Source organism: Medicago truncatula, chromosome 7 (genome assembly GCF_003473485.1).
Source record: "Medicago truncatula cultivar Jemalong A17 chromosome 7, MtrunA17r5.0-ANR, whole genome shotgun sequence".
Classification (NCBI taxonomy): Eukaryota; Viridiplantae; Streptophyta; class Magnoliopsida; order Fabales; family Fabaceae; genus Medicago; species Medicago truncatula.
In genome coordinates this window covers 47,315,928-47,341,488 of record NC_053048.1, presented here as the reverse complement: position 1 = coordinate 47,341,488, position 25,561 = coordinate 47,315,928, and the positions used below count along the sequence as shown (strand labels likewise).

Sequence of the window (25,561 nt, the reverse complement as noted above, 5' to 3'; positions counted from 1 at the left end):
GGTCGGTATAACGTTTTTTTTAGAAACAAAAGCAATATATATATATATATATATATATATATATATATAACCAAGGCAAAATGAATAAACGATAGATTCACAATCAAGTAATACTTCACACCCAAAACAACACACCAAAATGAAGCTAACTCATAACGATCCCTAAAACCCGCACTAATGAGAGAAAACTAGAAGCCAAGCAAAAATAACTACATATCAAAAAGGAGCATAACCACTATTCAAAAATATGAAAGTGTTGGAGCCTGCTTTCCTTCAAGGCTTTGAGGTGTATAAGACTCCTCTCGATCAGGATGAGAATGTGCAGCATGCCCTGTTCCTTTGATCATGGCAAAAGATAATATGCCGTCCCCATATCCTTCTATATATCCATTCAACAGTCTACAAAATCAATTATAAAACAGTTTAGTTTTAAAAGAAGCAGATAAGATGTTCTTAGGCAAAAATAATAAATCTAGAAAAATCAAAATACCTAATATCATTTCCCCCAAGCTCTATGGGGCAGGGTTAAGTTCAACCCAATATCTTCAGCTAGTTTTTTTTTACCATGGAATGTGTCCTTATATATGAGAGATCAAAGTACAACTCCCCACTGCATGGCAAAAGAGAAAAGAAAAATTAGGAGATATTTTGTCATTTCGATGTGTTTGGAGTTGGAAGAAAAATAAAAGAATATTACCTATAAGTTAGGACCCATAAACCTGCTTTAACAAGGGTTCCTAGCTTTGAGATCATCAGAATCTTATAATCACGAAGGTCATAATCATCATGAAATGTGCAAGATGACCAATACTTTTTCCACAAGAGCCCGACAAGCAGAGCATCCTACACATCTCTTAAGTTCAGATATGTGAAAGTTGGATCATTAACACAATCAAGGATCACGAAATCCAACCTCAAAGAGTAGCAGATATTATCAAGGACATCAGTGTAACCCCTAAAATCACCAATCTCGTGTACAAGTTGGATACACTTGCTTGCAAATGCCACAAACTCCACCATAAATCTGTTCTATTTTAATTTGGGAATAATTGCAAACCTTCGTTAAAAGGTCAAAGGTCTGCTCGGATATAACACCATGGGACCAATAAAACCCTGCTACGGAATTATAGGTTGTGTTAAAATCAAGAAGAGAATTGGCAATAGCAATCCTCTACAAATTTATATGTTTTTTTTGTTTGAAGCATCAAATTTGCAGGCTCGGGTGCAAAATGTTCCACATAACCCTCCCAGACAATAAAAAAGGAATTATTTCCTTAGCGTTAAAAATTTCTTTAACCAATTTTTAAGGAAAGCAAGATTATCCCTTGTTGTCCTCTCATCATTCACCAACTGGTCGGAGGACTTAAGTGAATATATGAAGCCACTTGGTTCCAAGTATATCATATTTGCCACTTGGTTCCAACTGTGAGAATTTTCAGAAGACCCTTCTTTGTTAGTGTGAAGGGTCCATTCGACCTAAAAGCTTCTAGAAGAGAGGAGCAACCAAGTATTCCATTCAACCACAGAACCACAGGTTTGGAAGCTGAGTCTGACTCATCCTCCATAAAATAGAAAAACAAATATCTGGTGTTGTGCATATCAAGTGGGATGTACCCATAATATTGTCTATAGGGTACATGTGGCTAACCAGGTAGTGTAATGGTATCCTGAAACCGCACAAAAACAAAATTCACACCCTTGCCTATAGGGTATATTTATAATAGAAATATACAGGTTAAGGCCTATGTTTGAATCCAAAGATAATGCGTGTATCATTGTGTCTGCCTCTGTTGGAACCCAACAAAGATAGCCATTGCTAAATGTGTGTTGTGAACTAATAAGGTAAAGAAGACTAGTAAATATAGAATTGCAGTGTGAACAAATAAAAGTTACTCTTAGTTAAAGTAGCAGAGAACAACACAAGAGAAGGCTTTATTGCTAAAAAAAATGTTTTTCTCAGGGTGGGCCACGACCCACCCCCAATTTCCTTTTTCTTTTTCTATATGGAAATTATAAAAATACCCTCAACTTATTTTTTTTCACTCACTATTTTTCCAATTCAAATTGAAAGATAAATGGCATTAGCATCTATTATTGTGTACTGGAAATGTTATCTTGTACACTAGTTGAGATACTCGTGCTACAACACGGGTAGCGTGGCTTCGCCGCGCGTATTGGCACACGTGCGTTGGAAAAGTGAATTTAATTTTGTTCGCAGTAAAAAAATAAAATGTATTTAAATCATACTATTAATATTTATTGATCAGCAGTAATTATTTGATGTAAGTGTAATTAGTTGTATAGATTTGATAGTAAGTGAAACTTTAAAAGAAAAGGCAATATTAATTAATTTTAAGGAATACATAGAAAAATATTTCATAGACGTAGATGTAGAAGAAATATAGTAATAAGAATTGTGGATTTTTTAGTATCGTCTAGATAATCTAAATACAATAACGATGTTTTTTGCGATGACAGGGTCACACTTTAATTCTAGATGAGTCCTATGAACAATGTGATTGCATGAGTAGAATGTTCTCCATCCACTTTCAATTATAACAGTTGTGTCATATGTTTGTGGATCATTTTTTGAATAGCAATTTACAGATTGTGATGGTGTTAGCCGGTCCACATACTCTGAGATATTCGTGGTTTTTAACTTGTAAAAAGTTACCAAGATCAGTTGGTAAAATCTGGAAAGCCAATGAAATGAGAGAAATTTATGAAATATTTATACAGTTGATTAAAATGGAAATGGTAATAACTAAAATTATGTAACTACATTTGAAGAATAAAAGGCTTATCAATTTTGAACTCATTGAATATTTTACAGGAACGGTGACTTGAAATGTAAGATCTCGAGTAAGTAGTCAGCCTATGGTATTTATGTGTTAGAATATAACATATTCATTATATAAATCATTAGTATATTCTATACTAGTAGAGACTATTTAGGGCAAAAAAACTATTTAAGCACAACTCAATTGTATAAATGCATGATGAAAGTCACATACATAATTCTTTTTTTTTTGTTTTTGGATACAAGTCACATACAGAATTCTATTGGTAAGTATGTAATGTATGTATGTCTTATGCAGAAACGTTGTAGATCGCACCATCGGTCCACATATACAACAAAAAGAAAAATTAGCAAAAACGTGTAAAGAATCTTACTTTAAAAACTTTGCCAAATCCACCCTCTCCAAGTATATTCGAAAAGTTGTTGGTTACTTCTTCAACCATTTTAAAGTCTAGTTTAAAGTGCTGAACCGATTCAATTTCGTGCATTTCAGTTTCTTCTGTAAATTCTTTATGCCCCATCTACAAATAGGAAAAAGTTAAATTATAAATTTCTATAATTACAAGTAATCATACTTTCAGTTGCAGAATGAAAAAATAATTTTTATTCTACTTGTAAATTGGAGTTTTTACATGGCAAGGTAATATTTAATTAATAGAAGGAATTACTCTAAATTAAATAATGATATATGAATACTTCAACTTACTTTCAGAATCTTCGCTTATATTTCTTGCTCTTAAACATAAGAACAACAAAATGGCTACTACCACAACAGCATGTGCGTGGGAGCGTGTTAAAAATAATACTCATTATAGACATTATTTATCAATTATTATAGATCTTTTTTTTTTTTTGAAAGAAATTGTTATAGATCTTAAAATAACAAAATTGCAATATATATATATGCGCGCGCAAATGTCCACGTGAGTATGCCCGTTTCGAAAATAATATTTAATATGGACATTATTTACCAATTATTATAGATCTTAAAATAACAAAATTGCAAGTGCGCGCGCGCGCGTGCGCGCTCGCACGTAAGTGGGAGCGTGCGTGTTGAAAATAATATTTAATATAGACATAATTTACCAAAAGGCAGGATCCGTTGACATCAGGTGTAAGTCAAAAGACTTACACCAAATCAGAACCGTTAAATTAAATTAATCATACGATTAATATTATACTAAATTAATCCACATACTAGCTCAATGTACCCGAGCTCTTTGTTCCACCCCCCACCCTCGTCGGTAGAAAATGCACATTACTTACACCACCGCCCTTAGAGTATGTTTGGATGAGGTAATTAAGAAATTTTAAAGAATTTATAATTCTAGGCAATTTAAATGATTCAATTAAATTACTTTCATTTCTCAATTCTTTTGTTTGGATGAAGTAATAAAAAAATTCATTGTCATCATTTTTGGAGAACTTTTATAAATTTTAATTTTTTTGGGTCAAATTTGAAAATTGAAATTAGGGGTCAAAATGTAAATTTTAAAATTTTGAGGGGTCAAATTATAATTTTTGAAAAAAATTGAGGGACCAATTTGCAATTTTTTGGAAATTTTTTGGGGTCAATTTGAAATTTTTGGAAAATATGAGGACCAAAATGAAAAATATGAAAAATAACAACAATGAAGAAATTTAAAATTCTTAGCTTTTAGGTGTCATTTGAAATTCTCTAAATTTAACTTGAACAAAATACTTCATAAATTTCCATCATTTTAAAAATGCTTCAAATTATTATCCAAACAATGGAATTCACCCCAAAATATTTGAATTCCCTCAAAACATTTTCCTAGAGTGTGTTTGGATGAGGTAATTGAGAAATTTTGAAGAATTTAGAATTATAGGGAATTCAAATGATTCAATTCAATTGTTTTCATTCTTAAATGTTATTGTTTGGATGAAGTAATAAAAAAAAATTATTGTCATATTTTTGGGCAACTTTTATAAATTTTAATTTTTTTGGGTCAAATTTGAAAAATGAAATTAGGGGTCAACATATATTTTTTGGAAAATTTGAGGGGTCAATTTGCAATTTTTATAAATTTATAGGGGTCAAATTGAAAATTTTGGAAAGTTTGAGGACCAAATTGCAAAATTTGAAAATTTATAACAATGAAGAATTTTGAAATTCTTAACTTTTAGGTGTCATTTGAAATTCTTTAAATTTAACTTGAACAAAATACTTCATAAATTTCCATCATTTTGAAAATTCTTCAAATTATTATCCAAACAATAGAATTCACATCAAAGTATTTGAATTCCCTCGACATTTCCCCATCCAAACACACTCTTAGCCTTTTTCTCGTTTTCTTTGTTAATTAATTTGGTATTTGTGCAATATACGAGCCATATTCTCTAATCTTGCTTTGTCCATTTGTTCAATCTCCCATGATGAATCATACCTTTGATATACCAACTGAGTTTAGCTCATCGATTTAAATATATTCTCATGAGATTGAATCAATTTTATAAATAATTTTAGATTTCTCTTTTAGATGCCCTTTTTGTGTTTTCTTTCCATGATCATGATAGTATAGGTCATTACTGCGTTCTATTTTTCATCACAAATCCAGTTGATTGAATTCATCAACCCAGTTGAACAATCAAAGGTCTTTTTGCGATTAAATTCCAGAAGAATAAAAATTGATTTACAATCAAAGGTATTTTAATTTGATTGTAAATAAAATGAAATGTATCGATTATCCCAGCAGAGGTACTTTTGGAAAAATACCTTTGATTGTTAAAATTAATGAATTTGGGTAGAGGATCTTTGGAAAAATAGCATGGAAAGAAAAACTATCAAATGATAACAGAAAATTGAAGAAGGGAATGGCGACATTGATCAATGATTGTCACCCTGAAAGAGATGAAGGATCACACGTGCCACCGATTTTGGGTTTTTTTTTAATTGAATATCAGCCGTATTATTAGCCACTTCATTAATTAGAATTAGCGGTTGATATTTGGTGTAAATACTTACACCTGATGTCAACAGATCATGCCCTCATTTACCAATTATTATAGATCTTAAAATAACTAAATTGAAATATATATATATATATATATATATATATATATGTGTGTGTGTGTGTGTGTGTTATATGTGTGCATGTGTGCGCGTGCGTGTTGAAAATAATATTTAATATATAAATTATTTTTTAATTTTTTTTGACAAGTTTATTTATCAATTATTACGGATCTTAAAATAACAAAATAATATTGAAATGATTCAAATATAAATTAATTTTTTACTTTTACAAACTTTAATTACACACTATTTATCTTAATATATTTAGAACAACCGACATCGAATTAGATTAATATGAATCTAAAGGTAAAAAGAATTTAAGGTTCAAATAACAAATAATATAATTAAAATTAAAATCGAACTTGCAAAATGATCCATGACTCATCATTTCCGTACCATTGGAGATTTAATTGAATAAATAAAAGAAGACTGTAGCTTGTAAAGCTGCTGCAATTGAAAGTAAAAATTTAGTATTAGTTTCCATCTGATTTTAGGGTGGTGGTGGTGTAAAATGTTTATGAAACTTACGAAATTTAATTCGGTGAATGGAATACATGGGGAAAGAAAAGAGAACTGGTGAAGGAATAACAATAGTATGTAAATAGCAAAACATTTTTAAAAGAACTATAATAAGACTTAGCCATATTTGGAAACGAGTGTGTGGTTTAAAGTAAGAGAAAATTGCACTCACCTCCTTTAAAGTTTCATTGAATATCACATACACCCCCTCTGATTTTAAACTCAACACTTACCTCCCTTAATTAATTTTTCAATTGACACATACCCCCTCTTTTCTAACGGCGCTTGCACTCTGTTAAAAAACAATATCACTCACATTATAATACCTCCCAATTAAATATTTCCTTGGCAGTTGGTTCAAGCTTATAAATGTTTTGAGATTGAAATAGTTGATGTTTATCATCTTCATGTTACATTTCTCTGATTTCAATGCCTTTTGTAATTGAATTTTCGATTGTTACATTTTCCTATCTTTGCTTTAAATTCGATATATTGACATTCCACTTGGATTATTCATTTTCTTACTTCCTCTGTCACTAGCATTGTAAACATTTGGTTCCAATTTCCAATTTCTTGTGCAATTATTATTCAAATTGTATCTTTAACATTCTTTTTGAAGCGCACTGAATACAAAATAAAGTGACATGCTTCATTTTCTCCATCAAAGATAATGAATCGATCGGAACCACAACGATAGAAATCTATTGCAAAACTGCTTTTCTTTGATTCTTTTGATGAAGCGTCCTGGCCTATGACTTGTGAAGCTTCTTTGGTTGATTTGGATTTTTGTTAACGATGTTGATAATGGTGGTAACCTCAAGGGATGTAAGGTTGAGTTTAAAACTAGAGGGGGTGTATGTGATATTCAATGAAACCTCAAGGGAGGTGAATGCAATTTGCCAATTAATCAATTAAAGTGTGTGGCTTAAAGTAAATGAATCATTTAAAGTGTAAAAGAGTAATGTTTAAAAAAAAAGTTGTTGAAAAAAATAAATATCTTGTGTTGTGCATATCAAGTGATGTACCGAGAATATTGTGCATATCCTAGGTGGTGTAATGGTATCTTGGAACCGCACAGAAACAAAATCCACACTCATCTTGTGTTGGGGAATCGAGTTGAATAAATAAAATAAAATTACTATTTGTAAATCTGCTGTAACTGAAAGTAAGAATTTAGTGTTAATTTCTGTATGATTTTAAGGTGATGGTAGTGGTGCATATAGTTTTGTGAAAGCCCTAATTTTATTCACCAAAGGAAAACCCCTAATTTTTTCACCCACTAAAAAGTAAGATATTTTTCACAATTTTTTGTTACAAGAAAATATCTTTCCAATTAATCTCACATATTGTTGGTATGATAATATTCCTAAGGACACCATCATTTCCATCCATACAAAAAAACTAAATATTCCTAAGAAATCTAATCCAAAGCCGATATAAACCCATATCACATCCTTCAACACAATTTCAACCAAAATAAACAAACGGTTCGCAAAGAATGAGAGATTTTGTGATCCTCGGTTCATCCATCATCACTCCACGTTCATCCTCATCCTCATCTTCCACTCCACAACACCGCCACACCATAATCAAATCCCACAAATCCTCTCTTCCAAACCTCTCTCCACGGAACAATTCTACTTCCCTTCTTCAAACCCCTCTCATTCTCAAAGAATTTGAAACTGTCCTACACGGCGAGCTTGATTCCGATGTGGATGTTGAGCTCTTGGCCAATGCGGTTCTCATTGGCATCCAAGACAGAAATGTTCGGACTGTGATTGACAGTTTGAATAAAGTTGAGGGACTTTCTGAGATTTCACTTTCTACTCATCTTGATGCCTCTGCCATTGCTAATGAGTGTTGTCATATGGTTACTTGTGGTCATATTGAAGAAGCTGTTGAATTGATGGAGGTTCTCTCACGTAATTTCTCTATTTGTTCAATTTCTTGTTCCATTCTATTTGTTTTTAGTAGCAATCAATTATAGTTCTAGAATGTGTTATTCAGTAAAAAGAACATATGGAAGATTAATTAGCTGATAATAGATAACGGATAAGTTAGTTCATATTATCGGTTAAACATGTATATTGAATTCAAAGTGTTTGGTACAATTAGTGGCTGAACGGACTAATAAATATAAATGACATATTTTCAATTTTGATAATGAGGGTAAAAAGTAGAAAGAAAATGATATACTATAAGTTCAAATGCTGCACTTATGTTTGGTTCTGCGGTGACAAGAATTGATTTTGAGTGAATTGATTCTGTAAAATTGATTTTGACTAAAAGTGAGTTGAAGGTAAAGTGATTTATTTTTGGATACATTCATGTAAAAGTGAGTTAAACTTTAAATTTGTGTGTAAAAGTCAATTCTAGAATCAAAAGCTACAAAACTTAACTTCAAGTAGAGTCAATTCTGAAGGCAAAATCAATTATCTTCGAAAGCAACCAACCATGTTAGAATCAATTCTACAACCCCATATTCAATTATGACACCTCTAGAAGTGGAACCAAACATACCAACATGGTGAGAGAAGACAAATTTACTTTAATCATTACACGATAGAAGCTATACACCTATTTGGTTGGCCTTGCCATACATACAAAGCTATAATGTTTATGAACGGATTAGTTTCTTTGCGATTGACTTTTTTTGATGTGATAAATTAAAATACTTGGATTTCTTCCTTCAGGTTTCCAGTTATCAATTGCAAAACTTGTTCAGCCATCTGACATTATAAAAAGATGTATTCTTAGTCGTAAGCCAACTTTAGCTGTGAGGTATGTATGATTTTATATTGTTTCGATTTCTTAAGCACATTGATGTTGATGCCATTGAAATCTGTAGTCTTCGATTTCTTATAAGTAGTTCTACACTTCTGCTGGTTATGTTTTTCTTTTGTGTCATTAGTTAATTTATATTTTCTAAACTGCTGCTTCCTGGGGAGTTCTAAATAGTTCATATAGTATCCTATATATAATCATTTTGTTTTATACGGAATGTCACATTTTTCAGGTATGCGTCACTTCTTCCACAAGCACCTGTATTATTTTGTAGCATCATATCTGAATTTAGCAAAAGGAGGGATTTGGTTTCTGCTCTAAAAGCTTACGATGCATTGAAAAAGAACTTGAAAGGTCCCAATATGTACATATACCGGGCAATAATTGACGCTTGTGGTCTCTGTGGCGATTTCATGAAATCTAGGTACATATATGAGGTATTTTTCAATCAGTTTATATTTTCTTACTTAAACTTGTATACAAAGACTTACATCAGAGGGCCTATTAAAGAATTCTGGGTTTTATTTTAGTACTTTACATTCCAAGATGTAGCTATGATGATGCAAACACCCTTTACTTACCAGTTACCCCACATGTTAATTCATTTTTTTGCTCTTGCCCCTTATCACTTTACTGAACATTCATAGATGAGACATGGAGTTATTTTTAATTAAGAGAAATATTGATATGGATCAAATGGCATTTTCAATAAAAAAAAATAATTATGTATGCAGCCAATTGATTGTTAAATTACAAGAAAGATAAAATAGTAAAATTTTAGCAATACTGCTTTACACTACCAGGATTGTTTTATTGCTACTTACTCATAATAAATATGTAATCATTTTGATCACCGTGGTTTAGTTGAATTTAAAGCAGTAAAAGGCAACTACAAGAAAGAGATTATTCCTCAGCATAGATAGGGGCATAGAAGTAGTAATTAAATTTTAACAATTTTTTAACTTATTCTGTGATTTGGCCTGGCATTTGCATGTTTCCTAAAGTGTTGTGTTAGATTTTCAAAATATGAAGTTTAAACTTTAAACTTTATTGTTCTGTTAAAGTCTTGTACTGTTTATTCACTTCTCAGTTGTGTATGCATTTGATTTTGCACATTTGCTGTTGCAGGATTTGCTTAATCAGAAAATCACTCCAAATATATATGTGTTCAACAGTCTCATGAATGTGAATGCCCATGATCTCAGCTACTCGTTAAATCTATATCAGAATATGCAGGTGACTCTGAAAACTTGAAAATATTATTGTGGCATATATACATATTACATATATACATACAAATTCGAATCATGAAAAGAAAAGAATTCTAGAACAGATATGGTTTAATTGTGATTCTGAAAACTTGCTTCAAGCATCACTTGTTTTTTTACCGTTCTTGCCTGAGCAAATGCTGAATATTTGTTGAATTCTTTCTACAAACCCAGAAGCTAGGCCTGAAACCCGATATGGCATCCTATAACATCCTACTGAAAGCTTGCTGTGTTGCTGGAAGAGTTGACGTGGCTCAAGACATGTATAGGGATCTTAAGCATTTGGAATCAGTGGGACAGCTGAAATTAGATGTTTTCACCTACAGCACAATTATAAAGGTATATTACGGTAGATCAGTAGAATTGCCATAGTTTCATTGATTTTACGTGCTACCTACTAGAACCTTCTTCTTGATGGAATATGTAATACATTATTGTACAAGCTATTTGGCATGTCCTGACTGGTGCCGATATCAGGTCTTTGCAGATGCAAAATTGTGGCAAATGGCTCTAAAAATCAAGCGCGACATGCTGTCTGCTGGCGTTTCTCTTAATACTATTGCGTGGTCATCATTAATCAATGCCTGTGCACATGCAGGGCTTGTTGAGCAGGCAATTCAGTTATTTGAAGAAATGCTTTTGGCTGGCTGTGAACCAAATACACAGTGTTTCAACATAATTTTACATGCATGTGTTGAAGGTTGCCAGTATGACAGGGCTTTTCGCCTTTTCCACTCATGGAAGGGAAGTAAGATGTTAGTGCCCTTAGATGAAAGCTGCAATAGCAATTCAGAGCAGGGAGGCATGCATAATGTTACCACAGTGCCAACCGGCATTTCTAGTTCACATATCTTGAGCTTTACTGAGAGGTTCCCTTTCACACCCACTACAACAACATACAATATTTTACTGAAGGCCTGTGGTACTAATTACTATCATGCAAAAGCGTTAATCAACGAGATGAGAACAGTGGGTCTTTCCCCGAATCAAATAAGCTGGTCAATTTTGATAAATATATGCGGCGCATCAGAAAATGTGGATGGTGTCATTGAGGTAAAAAAAAATTAAATAATTAGAATACAATGTATTTTCTTCGATTTTGCATGATATTTTGGAAATATTGTTGGTGAAGTTGTGTTTGAATTGGTGTTATGATAACTTTTCTACAGGGAAATTATTGGTTTCTAATCATATTTGACATTTTTTATGTACCAATTGAACTCGGGGACAGACCCAGGAATTTTAAACAGTGTAGGCAACACACACACACACACAGGCGATGATTTTCTCATTTACAATGTCAATGAAAATTAATGAATTGAGAAGGAAATCAAAGCTCCAAGTTCCTGTAAGACGGTGTGGTTATTGCTTCTCTCTTGAATTAGGGTTTCTCATTTCTATTTTTTTGTCTGGAATTGGGGTTCTAGTTCTGCAATTTGTTGATTTGGTGATTAAGTATTATTCATTTTTTTTTGGTAGATAGACGAAGTGACAATAACCATTTGAAAAGTCACACACATAAGTAGAAGATCCCAAGTTCGAACCTAGATCACGCATCCAACCTAGCAATTATTAATTGAATATATCTATTTTATAATTTATAGTGTGGGCCTTAATGACTTAGTCATACTTCACTACTTTTGGAAGCAAAATAAAAAAAATATCATATATATTTTTTATTTTGCTTCCGAAAGTAGTGAAGGCCAAGGCCCAAATAGCAATACATGTCTGGGGCCGTCCCTTGAACTATTTAGTAACACCACAAAAAGTGAGAGCAATTAAAAGTATTTGTTACTCATAAATTGTGCAATATGTTCAACTTTTGTTTGTTATTGATTGAATGTATAATTTGATACCTTGATCAATAATTAGAAAAATGACTATTGGTTTAGACCGTGGAGGGATGGAATAGATGAATAGGAAAATCCTTCCAAGATGGTGAAAAGTAAATGATTTACTATGTGCAAAACTGTAGCTGCATGAAAAAGTCATTGTGACCTGTCATGTTTACATTGCAGCTGTCAAAAAAAATTAAAGGCATCTTACCATTCTTCAATTCGAAAACCTTAACATGAAGTCATATTTGAAAGAAAACCATATTCCCTAATAATAACTAAGAAATAATGTCTCTGAATACTTGTATGCATAGAGTACAAACTATTATCCTTTGCTTAATTTTATCATGTCATGATAATATGAAATCAGCTCTCTGATGGGATGACCATGCCCGCTTGCAGATTTTGAGAACCATGGTTGATGCTGGAATTAAACCGGATGTTATTTCATATACAACAGCCATTAAGGTCCAAAGTCCTGTTAAATGAGTCATTTCATTTTATAAAATTATTTGCACACTTGAAGGGTGCATTTCTTCATAATCTCAAAATTACTTGGATTTTGACATATAGGAATATTTCCTTTTGCTTTACAGGTTTGTGTCGAAAGTAAGAATTTTACGCAGGCATTAACCTTATATAGAGAAATGAAAAGCTATGGGACGCATCCAAATTTGGTGAGTGAGTTGTTATCATGTTATGGTTCTATTTTTCCCAAAATCATAAACTTAGATCTATCTACTAACTCAATGCAATATGGATGCTTCTGCTCTAAGATTCCTCCTCCATTAAAATCATGGTTGATATATCTACTCAGCGTTTCTGTTAGGATGTATCGTTAGATTAAGTAGTTAGAACGGATTACAATGGAGGGATACAATATAATTGATTAGATAAATACTAGGGAGATGCAATCAGTGCATTTGAAAGTTTTTAAGTGAAATGAGAGATCCGTTGTGAAGGGGACACCTTTAGGGAGAATTTTGTTCCCCATTTTCTGTTTAAGTTTTCAATACTAATGCATTTCTATTTTTTCGTATTCTTTCTATCATACCTTCATTCCATTTTCTCTAGGTTGCTCACAGTTTTCAAGGTTAGAAAAGAAATCAGACAATGCATATAGTAAATGGAAATCACAAATTTCTTGGATCGGAGAAAAAACAGAGAATATGCTTAATCAAGTTAATCTCTTTTAGTTTTGTAAATTTGTTAATTATCTTCTCAGGTGACATATAATACACTTCTAAGGGCACGCAGTAAATACGGATCCTTACGTGAAGTGCAACAGGGCCTAGCTATATATCAAGATATGCGAAAGGCGGGGTATGTTGGCTTATTTTCTCTACAACTGACCTGTACTAATTATCTTTTCGGTGCATACCTGAAAAATGTCACGTGTACCATGTTTGGTCCATGTTTAATGGTTTCATGAAAAGGTATAGCCGATTAACGGTTTCAACCTATATATGCATACAAGTGCAGCTGTCTGCAATGAATCTTTAAAAAAATGGCCAGAATATCCTTTGACACGGACACTGCTTCGGTTTTAAACTAAATAACATATATCTTATAGGTACAAATCAAATGACTACTATCTTGAGGAGCTGATTGAGGAGTGGTGTGAAGGAGTAATACAAGACAACGAAGAGTACGAAGGAGAAGAATTTTCTTCCAGCAAGAAATCTGAAATAGAGAGACCTCAAAGTTTACTTCTTGAAAAAATTGCGTCACACCTGTTAAAGAGGGTAGCTGACATCCTGGCAATTGATGTTCAAGGGCTCACAAAGGTGTGAATAAATTTCTCGGCTATTATTTTGCATAAATCTGTCACAGGCATGACTCAAAAGTACAATTTTTGTTGATAACGTTTCTTAAAAAGCACTTCATTTGTTTCCATATCTTCTCTGGGTTTCAGTCGCAACTCTTAATTTAGAAAATAAAACAATAGCTTGTATGCAATATTTAATCTTTATGAAGTCTTTATTCTTAATTTTTGTCATCAACCATTCTGTGTCAATAGGTTGAAGCCCGCCTGGTGATTCTCGCTGTTCTTCGAATGATCAAAGAGAACTACGCTATTGGTATGTAATGCTGGACTACAACGACTTCATTGCATGCTCAATTTTACATAGCCTTTTGTTTACATAAGCATTCATAGTCATAACTCATGAACCAACAAAGTAAGCAAGTTGAGACCACAGAAAAACGTGCAACTAAATATGCTGTTGACCGTTCTGAATACAGGGCATTCAGTGAAGGATGACATCTTGATCATCATAGGAGCTACCAAAGCAGATGAAAATCCATCCAAAGAGATATTAGTTGTGCAAGAGGCTATGGTAAAACTTCTTACGAATGAACTGGGGCTCGAGGCTCTTCCAGCCACAACCAGATTCGCACCTAGTCACACACCAAAGTTACAAAACCCCGAATTTTCTAATCTCACCATAGAAGCACTCCCAGGAGAGAATGCATTACCCACATCAATGGGGTTTCACACAAGGAGACCTGCAGTTCTACAAAGATTGAAGGTCACCAAAAAATCATTACACCGTTGGTTGCAGAGGAAGTCAAACGTAAAATAGTATTTGATGACCTCTTCATATTTTTTTTACAGAGTTGATGATCTCTTCATTGTTCTTCATATTTTTTTACAGAGTTGATCTCTTCATTGTTTATATATGATAAGAACTCATAGGAGTTATGTAAAAATGTTAGATAAGCTAATTTTTTCCCTGCCACCAGCTGCTTTAATGACTAAAAAAAAGCAGTTGCGTCGATGAGTAAAAAAAAAGCAGCTGCTTCGATGTGTATATAATCATATGGTATAGCTGCAAATGCATTTTGTATCCAAAATATAACTTTCACAGAATGGGATAAAATCATTTGTTTTCTTCCGTATTTACTTTTCAATATTTTTTTGTCTCGGTTGTGCTTATTCTTAATTACAAGTTTAACTCAAGCAAATTAAAAGCACTCTTTCCCCCGAAACAAGAATAAACAATATAAAGACGAAGACAACACCAATTTAAAAAAGAAGGTCTAAACAGATATAGACGCAGAGCATAACTTTTTGAACCAATTTTTCTTTAGAAGTCCAACACATTCCACTGCAGATTGAAAAATATTATTATATACAAGATTTTATAACAAACTATAGAATAACTTCTATATTGTGATGTGAGCTTGCCATTTGGCAAATGGCTGGTTATAATTTATAAATTAATCTCTTCATAACTAAACCTCAAGAAAAAGCTACTGTTCAGCTAAATATGATGATGTACATGCTTTACGATGAGAGGCTCCATCTCTTCTTTCTTCACGAGCAACATGCTTTTAAGATATCTTCAATTTCTGGGTCATCTCCTGCTTCTTTGTCCTACTCATGTGAGCACATTTGACATAATGATAACATAAAAATGTTAAACATGTATACCATGAATATTCCAAGATATATTCTATAAAAATTTGAGTATAGGGTTTGACATACATACCTTGTGAATGTAGGAGATGTTACCTTTACCAGGACCTGCAACTATAATTCCTCCTTGTTGCCTGCCACAGTGCCAATTTTATAATATTAAAAAAATTATTAGAAGTTCTGCCAAGCACAGAATGAAGAGCATGATACATTCAAGTGTCAATGTAGACACATATCTTTGAGATTTTTTTCGCAAACCAAAAATGATAAAGAAGACATCACAGAAGATCCTTTAAGAGTGGTATGGATAATCATATAATGTGATAGTGTAAGACTTCTTGTAGGACAAATTTACATACCAGCCTCCTCTGCTAACAGTATCCTTTTCAAATGAAAGCTTCCAATCTTGTCGATAACCTTCCATATACAATTCTATTATTTTAAGACCTGCCTGTAGTGCAACAGCTAAAATTAACACGGGATCCTTTGTATATTTAACAAAAACTTCAACTTATAAACGAACACATTACTCAGCCACATGTGTTTTATATATTACGTATATTTAACAAAAACTTCAACTTATAAATGAACACATTACTCAGCCACATGTGTTTTATATGAATAAAAAATTAAGCTGTTTCTCTTACTTTGGGGGTAAATGTGGTTAAAACTCCAGAAACAAATTTTAAGGCCTCATATGACGATTGAGCAGGGTCTGCATAGATTTCTAGAACAGGTAACCAGGTTCTGTTAAAGTGCTGATATAAGATGAATACATTACAGAAACTAGCACAGGTATTAGGTCAGCTGTAGAGTACCTCCTTTAAATTTTGTTTGCTCAGCAAAGGCTTTGGCCTGTATTAAATATAGGTATTAGCTACGAAAATTCCAGCATTCTAAGATGTTAGGAGAATGCAGAAAATTCCGCGTACCTGATCAATGTTGCCAGGTCCAATCAATACAAGTGCTACACCAGATGCGTCCATTATATCCTGTTGGTAGAGCAAAATCAAAACAAGAGAACGTAAAGTGCAGCTTACAACATAAGGAAGCAAAACAAATACTAAACAAAAAGGGACAAAAACCATGAGTCATGTTTGGTCCCACATTTTGAATAGAGATGCATATCTTGTTGATACTATAAACTCTTAACAAGCAGAATTCCAGAATCAAAATCGTCTCCTAAGAAGACTTTAAGTACTGAAAGCAACGTTCAAATGTTTTTCCAAGAAAAACAGCAATCTTAATATGAGTTAGAAGCTAGCAAGAATCAAATGAAATTTCAGAAGACAGTATAAGAAGAGCAGAAAACAATACCTTCTTGGATGCAAGATAATCAGCTCTTTTGCGGCAAAGCACACACCTGCAACATATGCAATTGTTAGTTTGTTACACAACTCAATTTCAGGAGCTAAGTGCATGTTTGGATTGATAGTGAATTTTGTCAAATCACGGTGACACCATGATTTCATTGAAGCTTCAAAGTATAATTTTTGCCGAAAGTGTTGTGGCTCACCGTGATTATTCCCTATTCACTGTTAATCTAAACATGCACACATCTAACAAAAGGGTAGCTTGATCTTTGAATCTAATAAGAGAAAATCACCCAAAGTGACGAGCAAATGCAACAACTGCTTTCCTATCTTTCCACAAGTCAGATATTGGAATCCCATTTCCTTCCAAATCAAAGACTTTCACCAATTCGAGTGAACTTGAGGTATCATCACCCAGCACTGGAGACTTAACTCCTGGTCATATTCACATTGAAATGAAACAATTGTTGGCTCTCAAAAAGGCAAGTGTTAAACAGATCAGGTTTCATTTTCATTATTATACAGAAATGTAGAGAAGCAGAGAGTGAACATGTAAAGAAAAAGAAAGTAAAATAGGATAATTCTTGTGCAACTAAGTTACAAAAGATAACTTCCCATCTAATCATCTAACTAATATTATTGATAGCACCGAGACTTTAGAGTGAAGACGTGTCTCATACGTATTAGTGTCCAACACCAATATCCACAAATTTAATCACTTGTATTTTCTTAAATTATTATCGGTATTATGTGTTTATGTTAGTGCTTCATAGGTGGTATGTAAGTTGTGCAAGACTCTTGGATGACATGTACCATGCTTATCATCTCTATTTATAATACTTTGAAAATGAACTCACAAACAATTCTAGTGCAATAAAAATAGACAAGTGGTTGAGAATACAAGGGGAAAAGAGCAAAAGAGTGAGAAAAAACTTGCCTGCAGAACCAGAAGCAAAGGGTATAGTGGTGGATACAGGATGCAGTTTGAGTGGATTATTAGAATATATTGGAAAGTTTTGATTAAGTGAAAGTGTGGGATATACATGTAGCTTACATTTATTTGTAAGTTGGTTAAGGTGAAAAGAATTCGACAAAAGCGTTGTAGAGCACGCCATGGAAAGTGGTCTTAGGAAGCTCAACTACAAACTTTGTTGTGAAACTTTTGTTTACCTGATTATCATCACACTGGTATAGCTTGAGAAAACGACAAATCAGATGTGTTACGCAGCAGAAGAGTTTGGAACCACGAGAATCAACAAAGGTCGTGGCATATTCTGTGGCATAAAAATTCTTTCAAGCTATTACTAAGCATAAATGAAAAGTATATACTTCTAAATTACTTTCGAATTTATCAAACAATCAATCAATTAAATTGATTAATCATATAAATTAAGTAAAAATAAGCTTGTGAAGCCATATACAAAATTATTCAGCAGGTTTGTTTTCATAAAATATTGAATAAATTATCAACAATTCTAAATCTCTAAATTAATTTAGACTTCACTTAAAAAAAATGACATTGTTTCTTGTTGTAAAAAGTGATATAATTCTGTAAAAAAAAAAATACTCATAACAATGTATCAGTTATAAATTCTTATTTTTTTGTTGTACATCTAACACAACGATATTATTAGATTGAGAATCCGTTTGTTATAATCATTTTTATAAGTATTGTATCCATTTATTATTTCTACTAATTCAGATTCAAATTTTGGTTCACCAATATAGTCTCCATTGATAAATTTAACTTTTTTTTTTTTTTTTGAGGGATTGATAAATTTAACTCTTATTAATCGCAAGAAAAAAATGAATTAAACTCTTATTAAAAATGAAAAGCCATGACCATGACAGAAAGAAAGAAAACAAAAACGTGATTTATGATTTATTAATTAAAAAAACAACAACGAGAAATTAGGTATAGACATAGCAACACAACACTGCTTGTCTGCCTCCATCAGCATCTCCCTTTTGCTATTCCTTCGCTCCTCTGAGATTACAGCTGCGATTCCGATGGCGGCCATAACCCGCCTCGTTAAACGCACCACTTCCTTTTATCCCTTAGCGCGTGGATTCTCCTCCTCCTCATATTCTCACGCGTCACCGCGTGAAAACAGGAATATTCAGTGGGTTTTCTTAGGCTGTCCCGGCGTTGGTAAAGGCACCTACGCCAGCCGCCTCTGTAACCTCCTCGGTGTTCCTCACATCGCTACCGGAGATCTTGTTCGCCATGAGCTTTCCTCCAATGGCCCCCTTTCTTCCCAGGTTCCATTTTTTCCTTTTTTTTATTCAAAATGAAAAAAATGTTACCTTTTAATGTTTCCTTTTTATTTTTTGATGTGATATGAAGCATAGAACTCAAATCAAGTAGTAGTAGATTCACTATATTGATAGCGTAAAAGGGGTTATTCTATGGCTTGTGATTTGTCTTTTAATGCATTCAAACCTTCAAAATCATGAACCCATCTGTATGATTTGCGTCATTCTTATGAAATAAATACTCGTAAAAATTTGTGCTTTTTCGACTGGCCATGTTTTGGATTTATGTGCCTTCAATACTTTGGGCTCATTTGTTAAACCTGGTTATGTAAGAAATCATGGTAGTTTTAAATTTTAGAACTGTTGCATGTAATAAGCAGTAATTATGGATAAAAAATTGCTACTTGTCACTCATCAGCATCAGCAGTGTTGGTTTAAATCTCTGATTTTAGATTCGTGGTTCCACTGATTTGATGGATCTGAGTTCCTTTAACATTTCTGATTGTTAAATGACGATTGACACTCTATGGCATGTCTTTTGTCACTTGTTGTTGGTTATTAATATTTTTCTTGACAATATGTATATTAACTTCAGATTTTATTGATTTTAAGTTCCTTAAACAATATGATTGTTGATGATCTTGCATTCTGCTGTTTGATGGTGACGGAGCATATTTTTGTTGTATTATAGTGATAGCTTCTCAATTTTATTATTGCAATTTAAAGTGTACAAGCCACTGAAAGTTTTAATATTATTAATTTTTTCATTCCTAAAAACTATCCAAGTCCACTCTGTTACCATTGTTGTTTTATATTGCTTCTATTATATTTTACTATTAGTTAAATACTATTACCTAGCTTTGTGTGTGTCTATATATAATCGAGTCAGTTCGTGAACCAAACGAGTCGAACTATATATAACTCAAGTTCAACTCATTTAGTTAACGAACTTAATCTTTAGCTCAAGTTCGGCTCGTTTTGGTTCATGAACCAAGTTCAACGAACTAATTACCGACTCGAGTTCCGAACTTTATTCGAGTTGTATCAGTTCATTACCAGCCCTAGATAGCAATGGTATTTCAGTGTTGATAAATAATAACATAGCTTGCCTGAATTCTTGTGAGTGTGAATTGAAGATAACATGGTTTTTGGAAGCAATTATAAGAGAATACTATATTTGCATAAAAATGCATCTCTTTGGTTTGTGATTTTCATTTTTTCTGTCTCATTTGCAGCTATCAGAAATCGTAAATCAAGGCCAATTAGTGTCAGATGAAATTATTATGAGCTTGTTGTCTAAGAGACTGGCTGAAGGACAAGCCAAAGGTGAATCAGGTTTCATTCTTGATGGTTTTCCTCGAACAATAAAGCAAGCAGTGAGTATCTTTGTACTTAATCGTTGTTTACCCCTGTCCTAGTTTTTAAGGACTTTTTATATTAATAGCAGGTTCTTACTTTCAAAACAAAATTTCCATTGAAAAATGACACAAGGAAATTTGTATTACTTTTCCATGAATCAGGAAATATTGGAAGGGGTGACAGACATTGACTTGGTGGTCAATCTGAAGATCCGAGAAGAAGCACTGCTTGCAAAATGCCTTGGTAGGAGAACTTGCAGTCAGTGTGGAGGAAATTTTAATGTTGCCTCCATTAACATCAAGGGTGAGAATGGGTGCCCTGGAATTAGTATGGATCCCCTGCTTCCTCCTGAGCATTGCATGTCCAAGCTCATCACTCGTTCTGATGATACTGAACCAGTAGTCAAAGAAAGGCTTCGTATATACAATGAATTGGTACTTTCCTCCTCTTACTGTTACTGTTGTTATTATTATTGGTTAAGGGGACGTAAACCTATGGCATCTTAATTATGTGGGCATTGATAGTTCTGAGAGTGAAGTTGATAAAATATTTGTCTAATTTACTGTTTCTTGCAATCTCTATTAGTAATTTTTCTCTCTTTCAATTCTTAATTGTTTTATGATTTTATCAACATCATGATTGTAGAGTCAACCTGTGGAGGGATTTTACCGTAGCAGAGGAAAACTAATGGAGTTTGAGCTTCCTGGAGGGATCCCGGAATCTTGGCCAAAGTTGTTGCATGCTCTTAATCTAGATGATGAAGAGAAGCAGTCTGCTGCAGCATAAGATATAAAAGTGTACCGTATAATTATGTATTTCATTCTTTGCATGTGTATACTGCATGCTATACAATTTTGCAGGAAATAGAACCAGGGAAGGTTGGCTTCTCGAATTGGTATTATTTTGATAAATAATGTTATAAGGAAGTGTCATAATCTGATCAAACTTATATCCTATTTGGATTTTCTTTTTGTTTCTTTAATTTTTTTTTATTTCAGTTATATACTAGTGTTTTTTAATGTTGGTATCAGAGTTTCTGATATAGTTTTTACATAAATGTTTGTTTACTGTTTCAGCAATAATGCCAACAGGATTGGCACAATCACTTTATTGTAAGTTGTAACTGAATTATATTGAACTAATATTATGTTCAAGGTATTTACAAAAGGCTTTTGCCATTGATGTCCTCTGCTGTTTAACTAACCTTATTTCACAATAGTCACCAATGACTCCTTTTCATTGACTATACTTTTTTTTTTTTTTTTTGAAGGAAGATACTATACTTTGTTTTGAATGTCATATTTTTGTAGGATCAATGTGAGTACAGATTATTGCAATTCTCTTTTTATTTTTCTGTGATGTGAATTCCACATGTCTGATTCTTGTCTGGATAATTTATATTTTATTTGTCTTCAAGATTAGTTGATAAATGGTTTTAAAAAATATTCAAATGATCCTCTTCCCACATCCAATTTGTGATAGGGTGGAGTTTTATTACAATGCAGCTGGCCGAGCTGGTTGGCTTTAGTATTTGCCAACCAGGAAGTTTAAACTGCTGCTAAACTAAGACTGAGCACTGTACCAGCTCTTGACTGCATAAGTTTTCTTGGTGCAAGATAGATTGTGCCCTACATTTTATATTGCTCATTTTTAGTCACCCTTGTGCACCTTTAAGCCCCTTTTCCTTCTACATTTTTCTTTGCTTGACCTTCATATCTTAATCAGCTATTGTCCTGTCTCTGTGGTTGAAGTTGTCGTCCAGATATTGTTTTTTGTTTTATATTAAGTTTGAAGTCTGTTGCAATTGATTAAAGAAAGGTTAATTTCTTTTATGGGTATAAAAAATAGTATAATTTGGATTTTTGTATTATTGTTGTATTTGTTTTTTCAATATTAGTTTGGGGCGGCCATCAGTGATTGGTTCCATTGGAAGTGTAGTATGTAAAAAGTTGAATTTTATCAGCTATATCAGTTTCAACTCGAGATATCAGTGTTTTTTTTTTTTTTTTTTTTTTTTTTTTTTTTTTTTTAATTTTAAAAATTAATATGATGTTCACAGCTATATCTATAGGGATTTTCATCTACCGTAGTTGATTCTAACGGAAGGGTAACATATTTGCCAAACCAAGGTTCAAATCAATATTGGAAGAGATATCACTTTTAGTGATAGACCGTGTCTTGAATAAGGTTAACTTCGTTTAGAAAACATTTGGGAAACCAAACAAAAAAAAAAAAAAAAGAGAAATCTTTAGGGATTTTATGTTCCTAAATCAAATGATGCAAATGTCATAAATTTTGCATGATAGTTATTTTTATCTCATAGGGTCACGATGCATATTAATTTTCTTTTGGAAGTGTTGAGATGCATATTTTTGTTATTTGATTAATTAAAAGTAGGAAAGCGTCAAAAATCTTAATGTTGTGCATTTTTGGCGGTGCTTTGGAGAAATGATAACAATGTCTTCTCGACCCCCTCCAAACAAGACAAAATATTGACAAGTGAAAAAGGTGAAAAATTTATGTTATACTAGAGGTGAAGATATGTTGACTTCTTTTCAATTTGAATTGTAGCCAACAAGGCAATCAATTTTTTTTTTTTGACAAAATAAAAGATATTCATTCATTCAAATTGAAAGAGAACATCAATATAATGCAAATTCACTTAAAACAAAAAGGATGAATCTGTGAATAGACTAACAACATCCATGTTAATAACATAAAACGGCAAAGTACAAATGTCTACACATATTACTATATTTAAATCTCCGGAATAATCATATTTCCGGATCTACAACGTGGATGACGTCAAAGTCATTGATTGGATCTGCACTTGATCGAAGCTGATCTGACAATCTGAAGTGATCAAATACCTGAGAGAAACAAGAAAAACAAACAACGTCGCACAAAGACGACGAACAACCAACGTTGTACGAAGACGACGAAATCACAAAATAAAAAACGAAATAGATGTGAAATAACTTATTTCAATAAAAGGAAAATAGAAAAACGAGTTAAAAGGGAAATAACAAGGCAATCAAAATAAGATGTTAATTATTAATCAACTGATTAACTCTTGTAAACAAGAGGCTAAAATCATCAAACAAAGTGATTTAATTAAATAAGTTAATGTTCATTCTCTGTCAAAATAGGAGAAATTATATATAAATTAGATTGCAAGTTATAATGAAAAAGAAGTGAAATTTTTTAGACCTATGCTGAACCGAGTTTAGGTCTGCTCCATCCATTTAGTTCATGGATGCACGACATATGACAAAATAATATTTAAGAGTCGAGATATAAACTTAAAAACAATTATTTGTTTGTTTAATAAAATAATAATAATAGTAATAAATCAGAATCCTCTTCCTTGCATTACCGTCTGTTGTCATCAACCTCCACCTGCCGCTTCATCACAGCCTTGTCTTGTCGTAGCCGACACAAACCAACCAAGCATCGCTCTTTTCATCTTCCACACCCGTCGAAATTATAGTGAAACATTGATCGATTTGAGAAGAAAAAACAAACAACACAGAAATATACAAAATTTGCATTAATCCCAATTCTTCAATCCCATTCATTGCTTAATTTTACAACTATATCATTATTATTGTTCACCATTCTTAATTTCCCCTAAATTTGTTTCAGATTCTAGTATGAGAATTCAAATGGGTTTGGCTTGTTGAGTTGGAACAAATTGAGATGGAAAGGGATAATTGGAACCAGAATAATAATGGACGGTGAACGATGTTAAAAACTGGTTTTTGATGGCAGCTGCAAGACCACACTGGATTGTTTAAATTTGAACCATTAGATGTTTCTTTGTCACATGTCGTGCATCATAACTTAAATGGATTAAATGAAACATTATTTAAATGGAACATATCTGAACTCCAAACCACCCTCAACCTATATGTTTTCTTAGCGGACCAAGTCAACTACTAGTGACGGGTTCAAAACTTTGAAAAATGTGGGATAAGTGGATGGACTAACACATTTATTTAAGGGTGAGCAAAAAGAACCATGAATCAAACCGAACCGCGCGAACCTAATTGAACCGAACCAAAAATAACCGAACCGTTAATTTATTAATAGTTTTTGAACCATAACCGAACCATCTTGAACCGAACCGAACCAAACCACTTAAACTGTTTTTTTTTTTTAAGGAAACCACTTGAACTCTTTGATGGATCTTTCCAAAAAAATACAACTTATCTAAAATAGCTTATTTTATGCAAAACACCTTATTTTAAAAACATCTTATTTTATGAAAACAACTTATTAAAAAAAAAACAGCTTATTCAAAACTGCTAATTTTATGGAAAATAGCTTATTTGAAAAACAACTTATTTTAAAAAAACAACTTATTTTATGAAAAACACCTTATTTTAAAAACAACTTATTCAAAACAGCTTATTTTCAAAAAACAACTTATTTTATGAAAAACACCTTATTTTAAAAACAACTTATTCAAAACAGCTTATTTTCAAAAAACAACTTATTAGAAGCATGTTTTGAATAAAATAAGTTGTTTTGAATAAGCTGTTTTTTTTTTTAAATAAGTTGTTTTCATAAAATAAGCTGTTTGAATAAGCTGTTTTTTAAAATAAGGTGTTTTGCATAAAATAAGCAATTTTAAATAAGCTATTTTTTAAAATAAGTTGTTTTGCATAAAATAAGTTGTTTTGAATAAGTTGTTTTGCATAAAATAAGTTGTTTTGATTAATTTGTTTTTAAAAAGAGGTCGTAACAAGCTATTTTTAATAAAATAAGCTTTTTTGAATAAGCCGTTTTTCATAAAAGAAGTTGTTTTGAATAAGCTGTTTTCAAAAATAAGTTGTTTTTCATAAAATAAGCTGTTTTTTAAAATAATGTGTTTTGCATAAAATAAGCTGTTTTGAATAAGTTGTTTTTAAAATAAGTTGTTTTTCAGAAAATAAGTTGTTTATCAAATAAGCTGTTTTTTTTTAAATAA

At 32.4% G+C, this 25,561-nt stretch overlaps 3 protein-coding genes across 3 annotated transcripts; 2 read left to right on the top strand and 1 right to left on the bottom strand.

Annotated features, from left to right (window-relative positions):
* The first annotated feature begins 7,757 nt into the window (after positions 1 to 7,757).
* On the top strand, positions 7,758 to 15,096 carry LOC11430650 (pentatricopeptide repeat-containing protein At5g02830, chloroplastic). Its single transcript, XM_003625518.4, has 12 exons — positions 7,758 to 8,275; positions 9,047 to 9,134; positions 9,370 to 9,574; positions 10,266 to 10,373; positions 10,580 to 10,744; positions 10,883 to 11,458; positions 12,643 to 12,708; positions 12,837 to 12,917; positions 13,466 to 13,563; positions 13,814 to 14,027; positions 14,261 to 14,321; positions 14,485 to 15,096. The coding sequence occupies exons 1-12, from the start codon at positions 7,852 to 7,854 to the stop codon at positions 14,823 to 14,825; spliced, it is 2,427 nt and encodes an 808-aa protein (XP_003625566.2). The 5' UTR covers positions 7,758 to 7,851; the 3' UTR covers positions 14,826 to 15,096.
* Positions 15,097 to 15,293: 197 nt separating this feature from the next.
* Positions 15,294 to 18,256, bottom strand: LOC11427133 (thioredoxin-like protein AAED1, chloroplastic). The gene is made up of 9 exons (XM_003625516.4): positions 17,912 to 18,256; positions 17,268 to 17,409; positions 16,979 to 17,024; positions 16,594 to 16,653; positions 16,480 to 16,516; positions 16,309 to 16,388; positions 16,021 to 16,112; positions 15,735 to 15,795; positions 15,294 to 15,619 (listed from the first exon to the last, which is right to left on the bottom strand). Exons 1-9 carry the CDS (start codon positions 18,087 to 18,089, stop codon positions 15,560 to 15,562), a joined length of 756 nt encoding a protein of 251 aa, XP_003625564.1. The 5' UTR covers positions 18,090 to 18,256; the 3' UTR covers positions 15,294 to 15,559.
* A 621-nt stretch (positions 18,257 to 18,877) lies between these two features.
* LOC11432926 (adenylate kinase 1, chloroplastic) lies at positions 18,878 to 21,756 on the top strand. The gene is made up of 4 exons (XM_003625515.4): positions 18,878 to 19,236; positions 20,466 to 20,606; positions 20,751 to 21,023; positions 21,235 to 21,756. The coding sequence occupies exons 1-4, from the start codon at positions 18,985 to 18,987 to the stop codon at positions 21,373 to 21,375; spliced, it is 807 nt and encodes a 268-aa protein (XP_003625563.1). The 5' UTR covers positions 18,878 to 18,984; the 3' UTR covers positions 21,376 to 21,756.
* The last annotated feature ends 3,805 nt before the right edge of the window (positions 21,757 to 25,561 follow it).

Bases quoted from the DNA above. Each gene is read 5' to 3' on its own strand.
- LOC11430650 (XM_003625518.4), top strand. From the start codon at position 7,852: ATGAGAGATTTTGTGATCCTCGGTTCATCCATCATCACTCCACGTTCA. The intron at 11,459-12,642 runs GTAAAAAAAAAT...GCCCGCTTGCAG, and splicing joins ATGTGGATGGTGTCATTGAG to ATTTTGAGAACCATGGTTGA. The intron at 13,564-13,813 runs GTATGTTGGCTT...TATATCTTATAG, and splicing joins CAAGATATGCGAAAGGCGGG to GTACAAATCAAATGACTACT.
- LOC11427133 (XM_003625516.4), bottom strand. From the start codon at position 18,089: ATGGCGTGCTCTACAACGCTTTTGTCGAATTCTTTTCACCTTAACCAA. The intron at 16,517-16,593 runs GTACGCGGAATT...TATTTAATACAG, and splicing joins GACCTGGCAACATTGATCAG to GCCAAAGCCTTTGCTGAGCA. The intron at 16,113-16,308 runs GTAAGAGAAACA...GTTGCACTACAG, and splicing joins TAACCACATTTACCCCCAAA to GCAGGTCTTAAAATAATAGA.
- LOC11432926 (XM_003625515.4), top strand. From the start codon at position 18,985: ATGGCGGCCATAACCCGCCTCGTTAAACGCACCACTTCCTTTTATCCC. The intron at 20,607-20,750 runs GTGAGTATCTTT...TCCATGAATCAG, and splicing joins CTCGAACAATAAAGCAAGCA to GAAATATTGGAAGGGGTGAC. The intron at 21,024-21,234 runs GTACTTTCCTCC...TCATGATTGTAG, and splicing joins TTCGTATATACAATGAATTG to AGTCAACCTGTGGAGGGATT.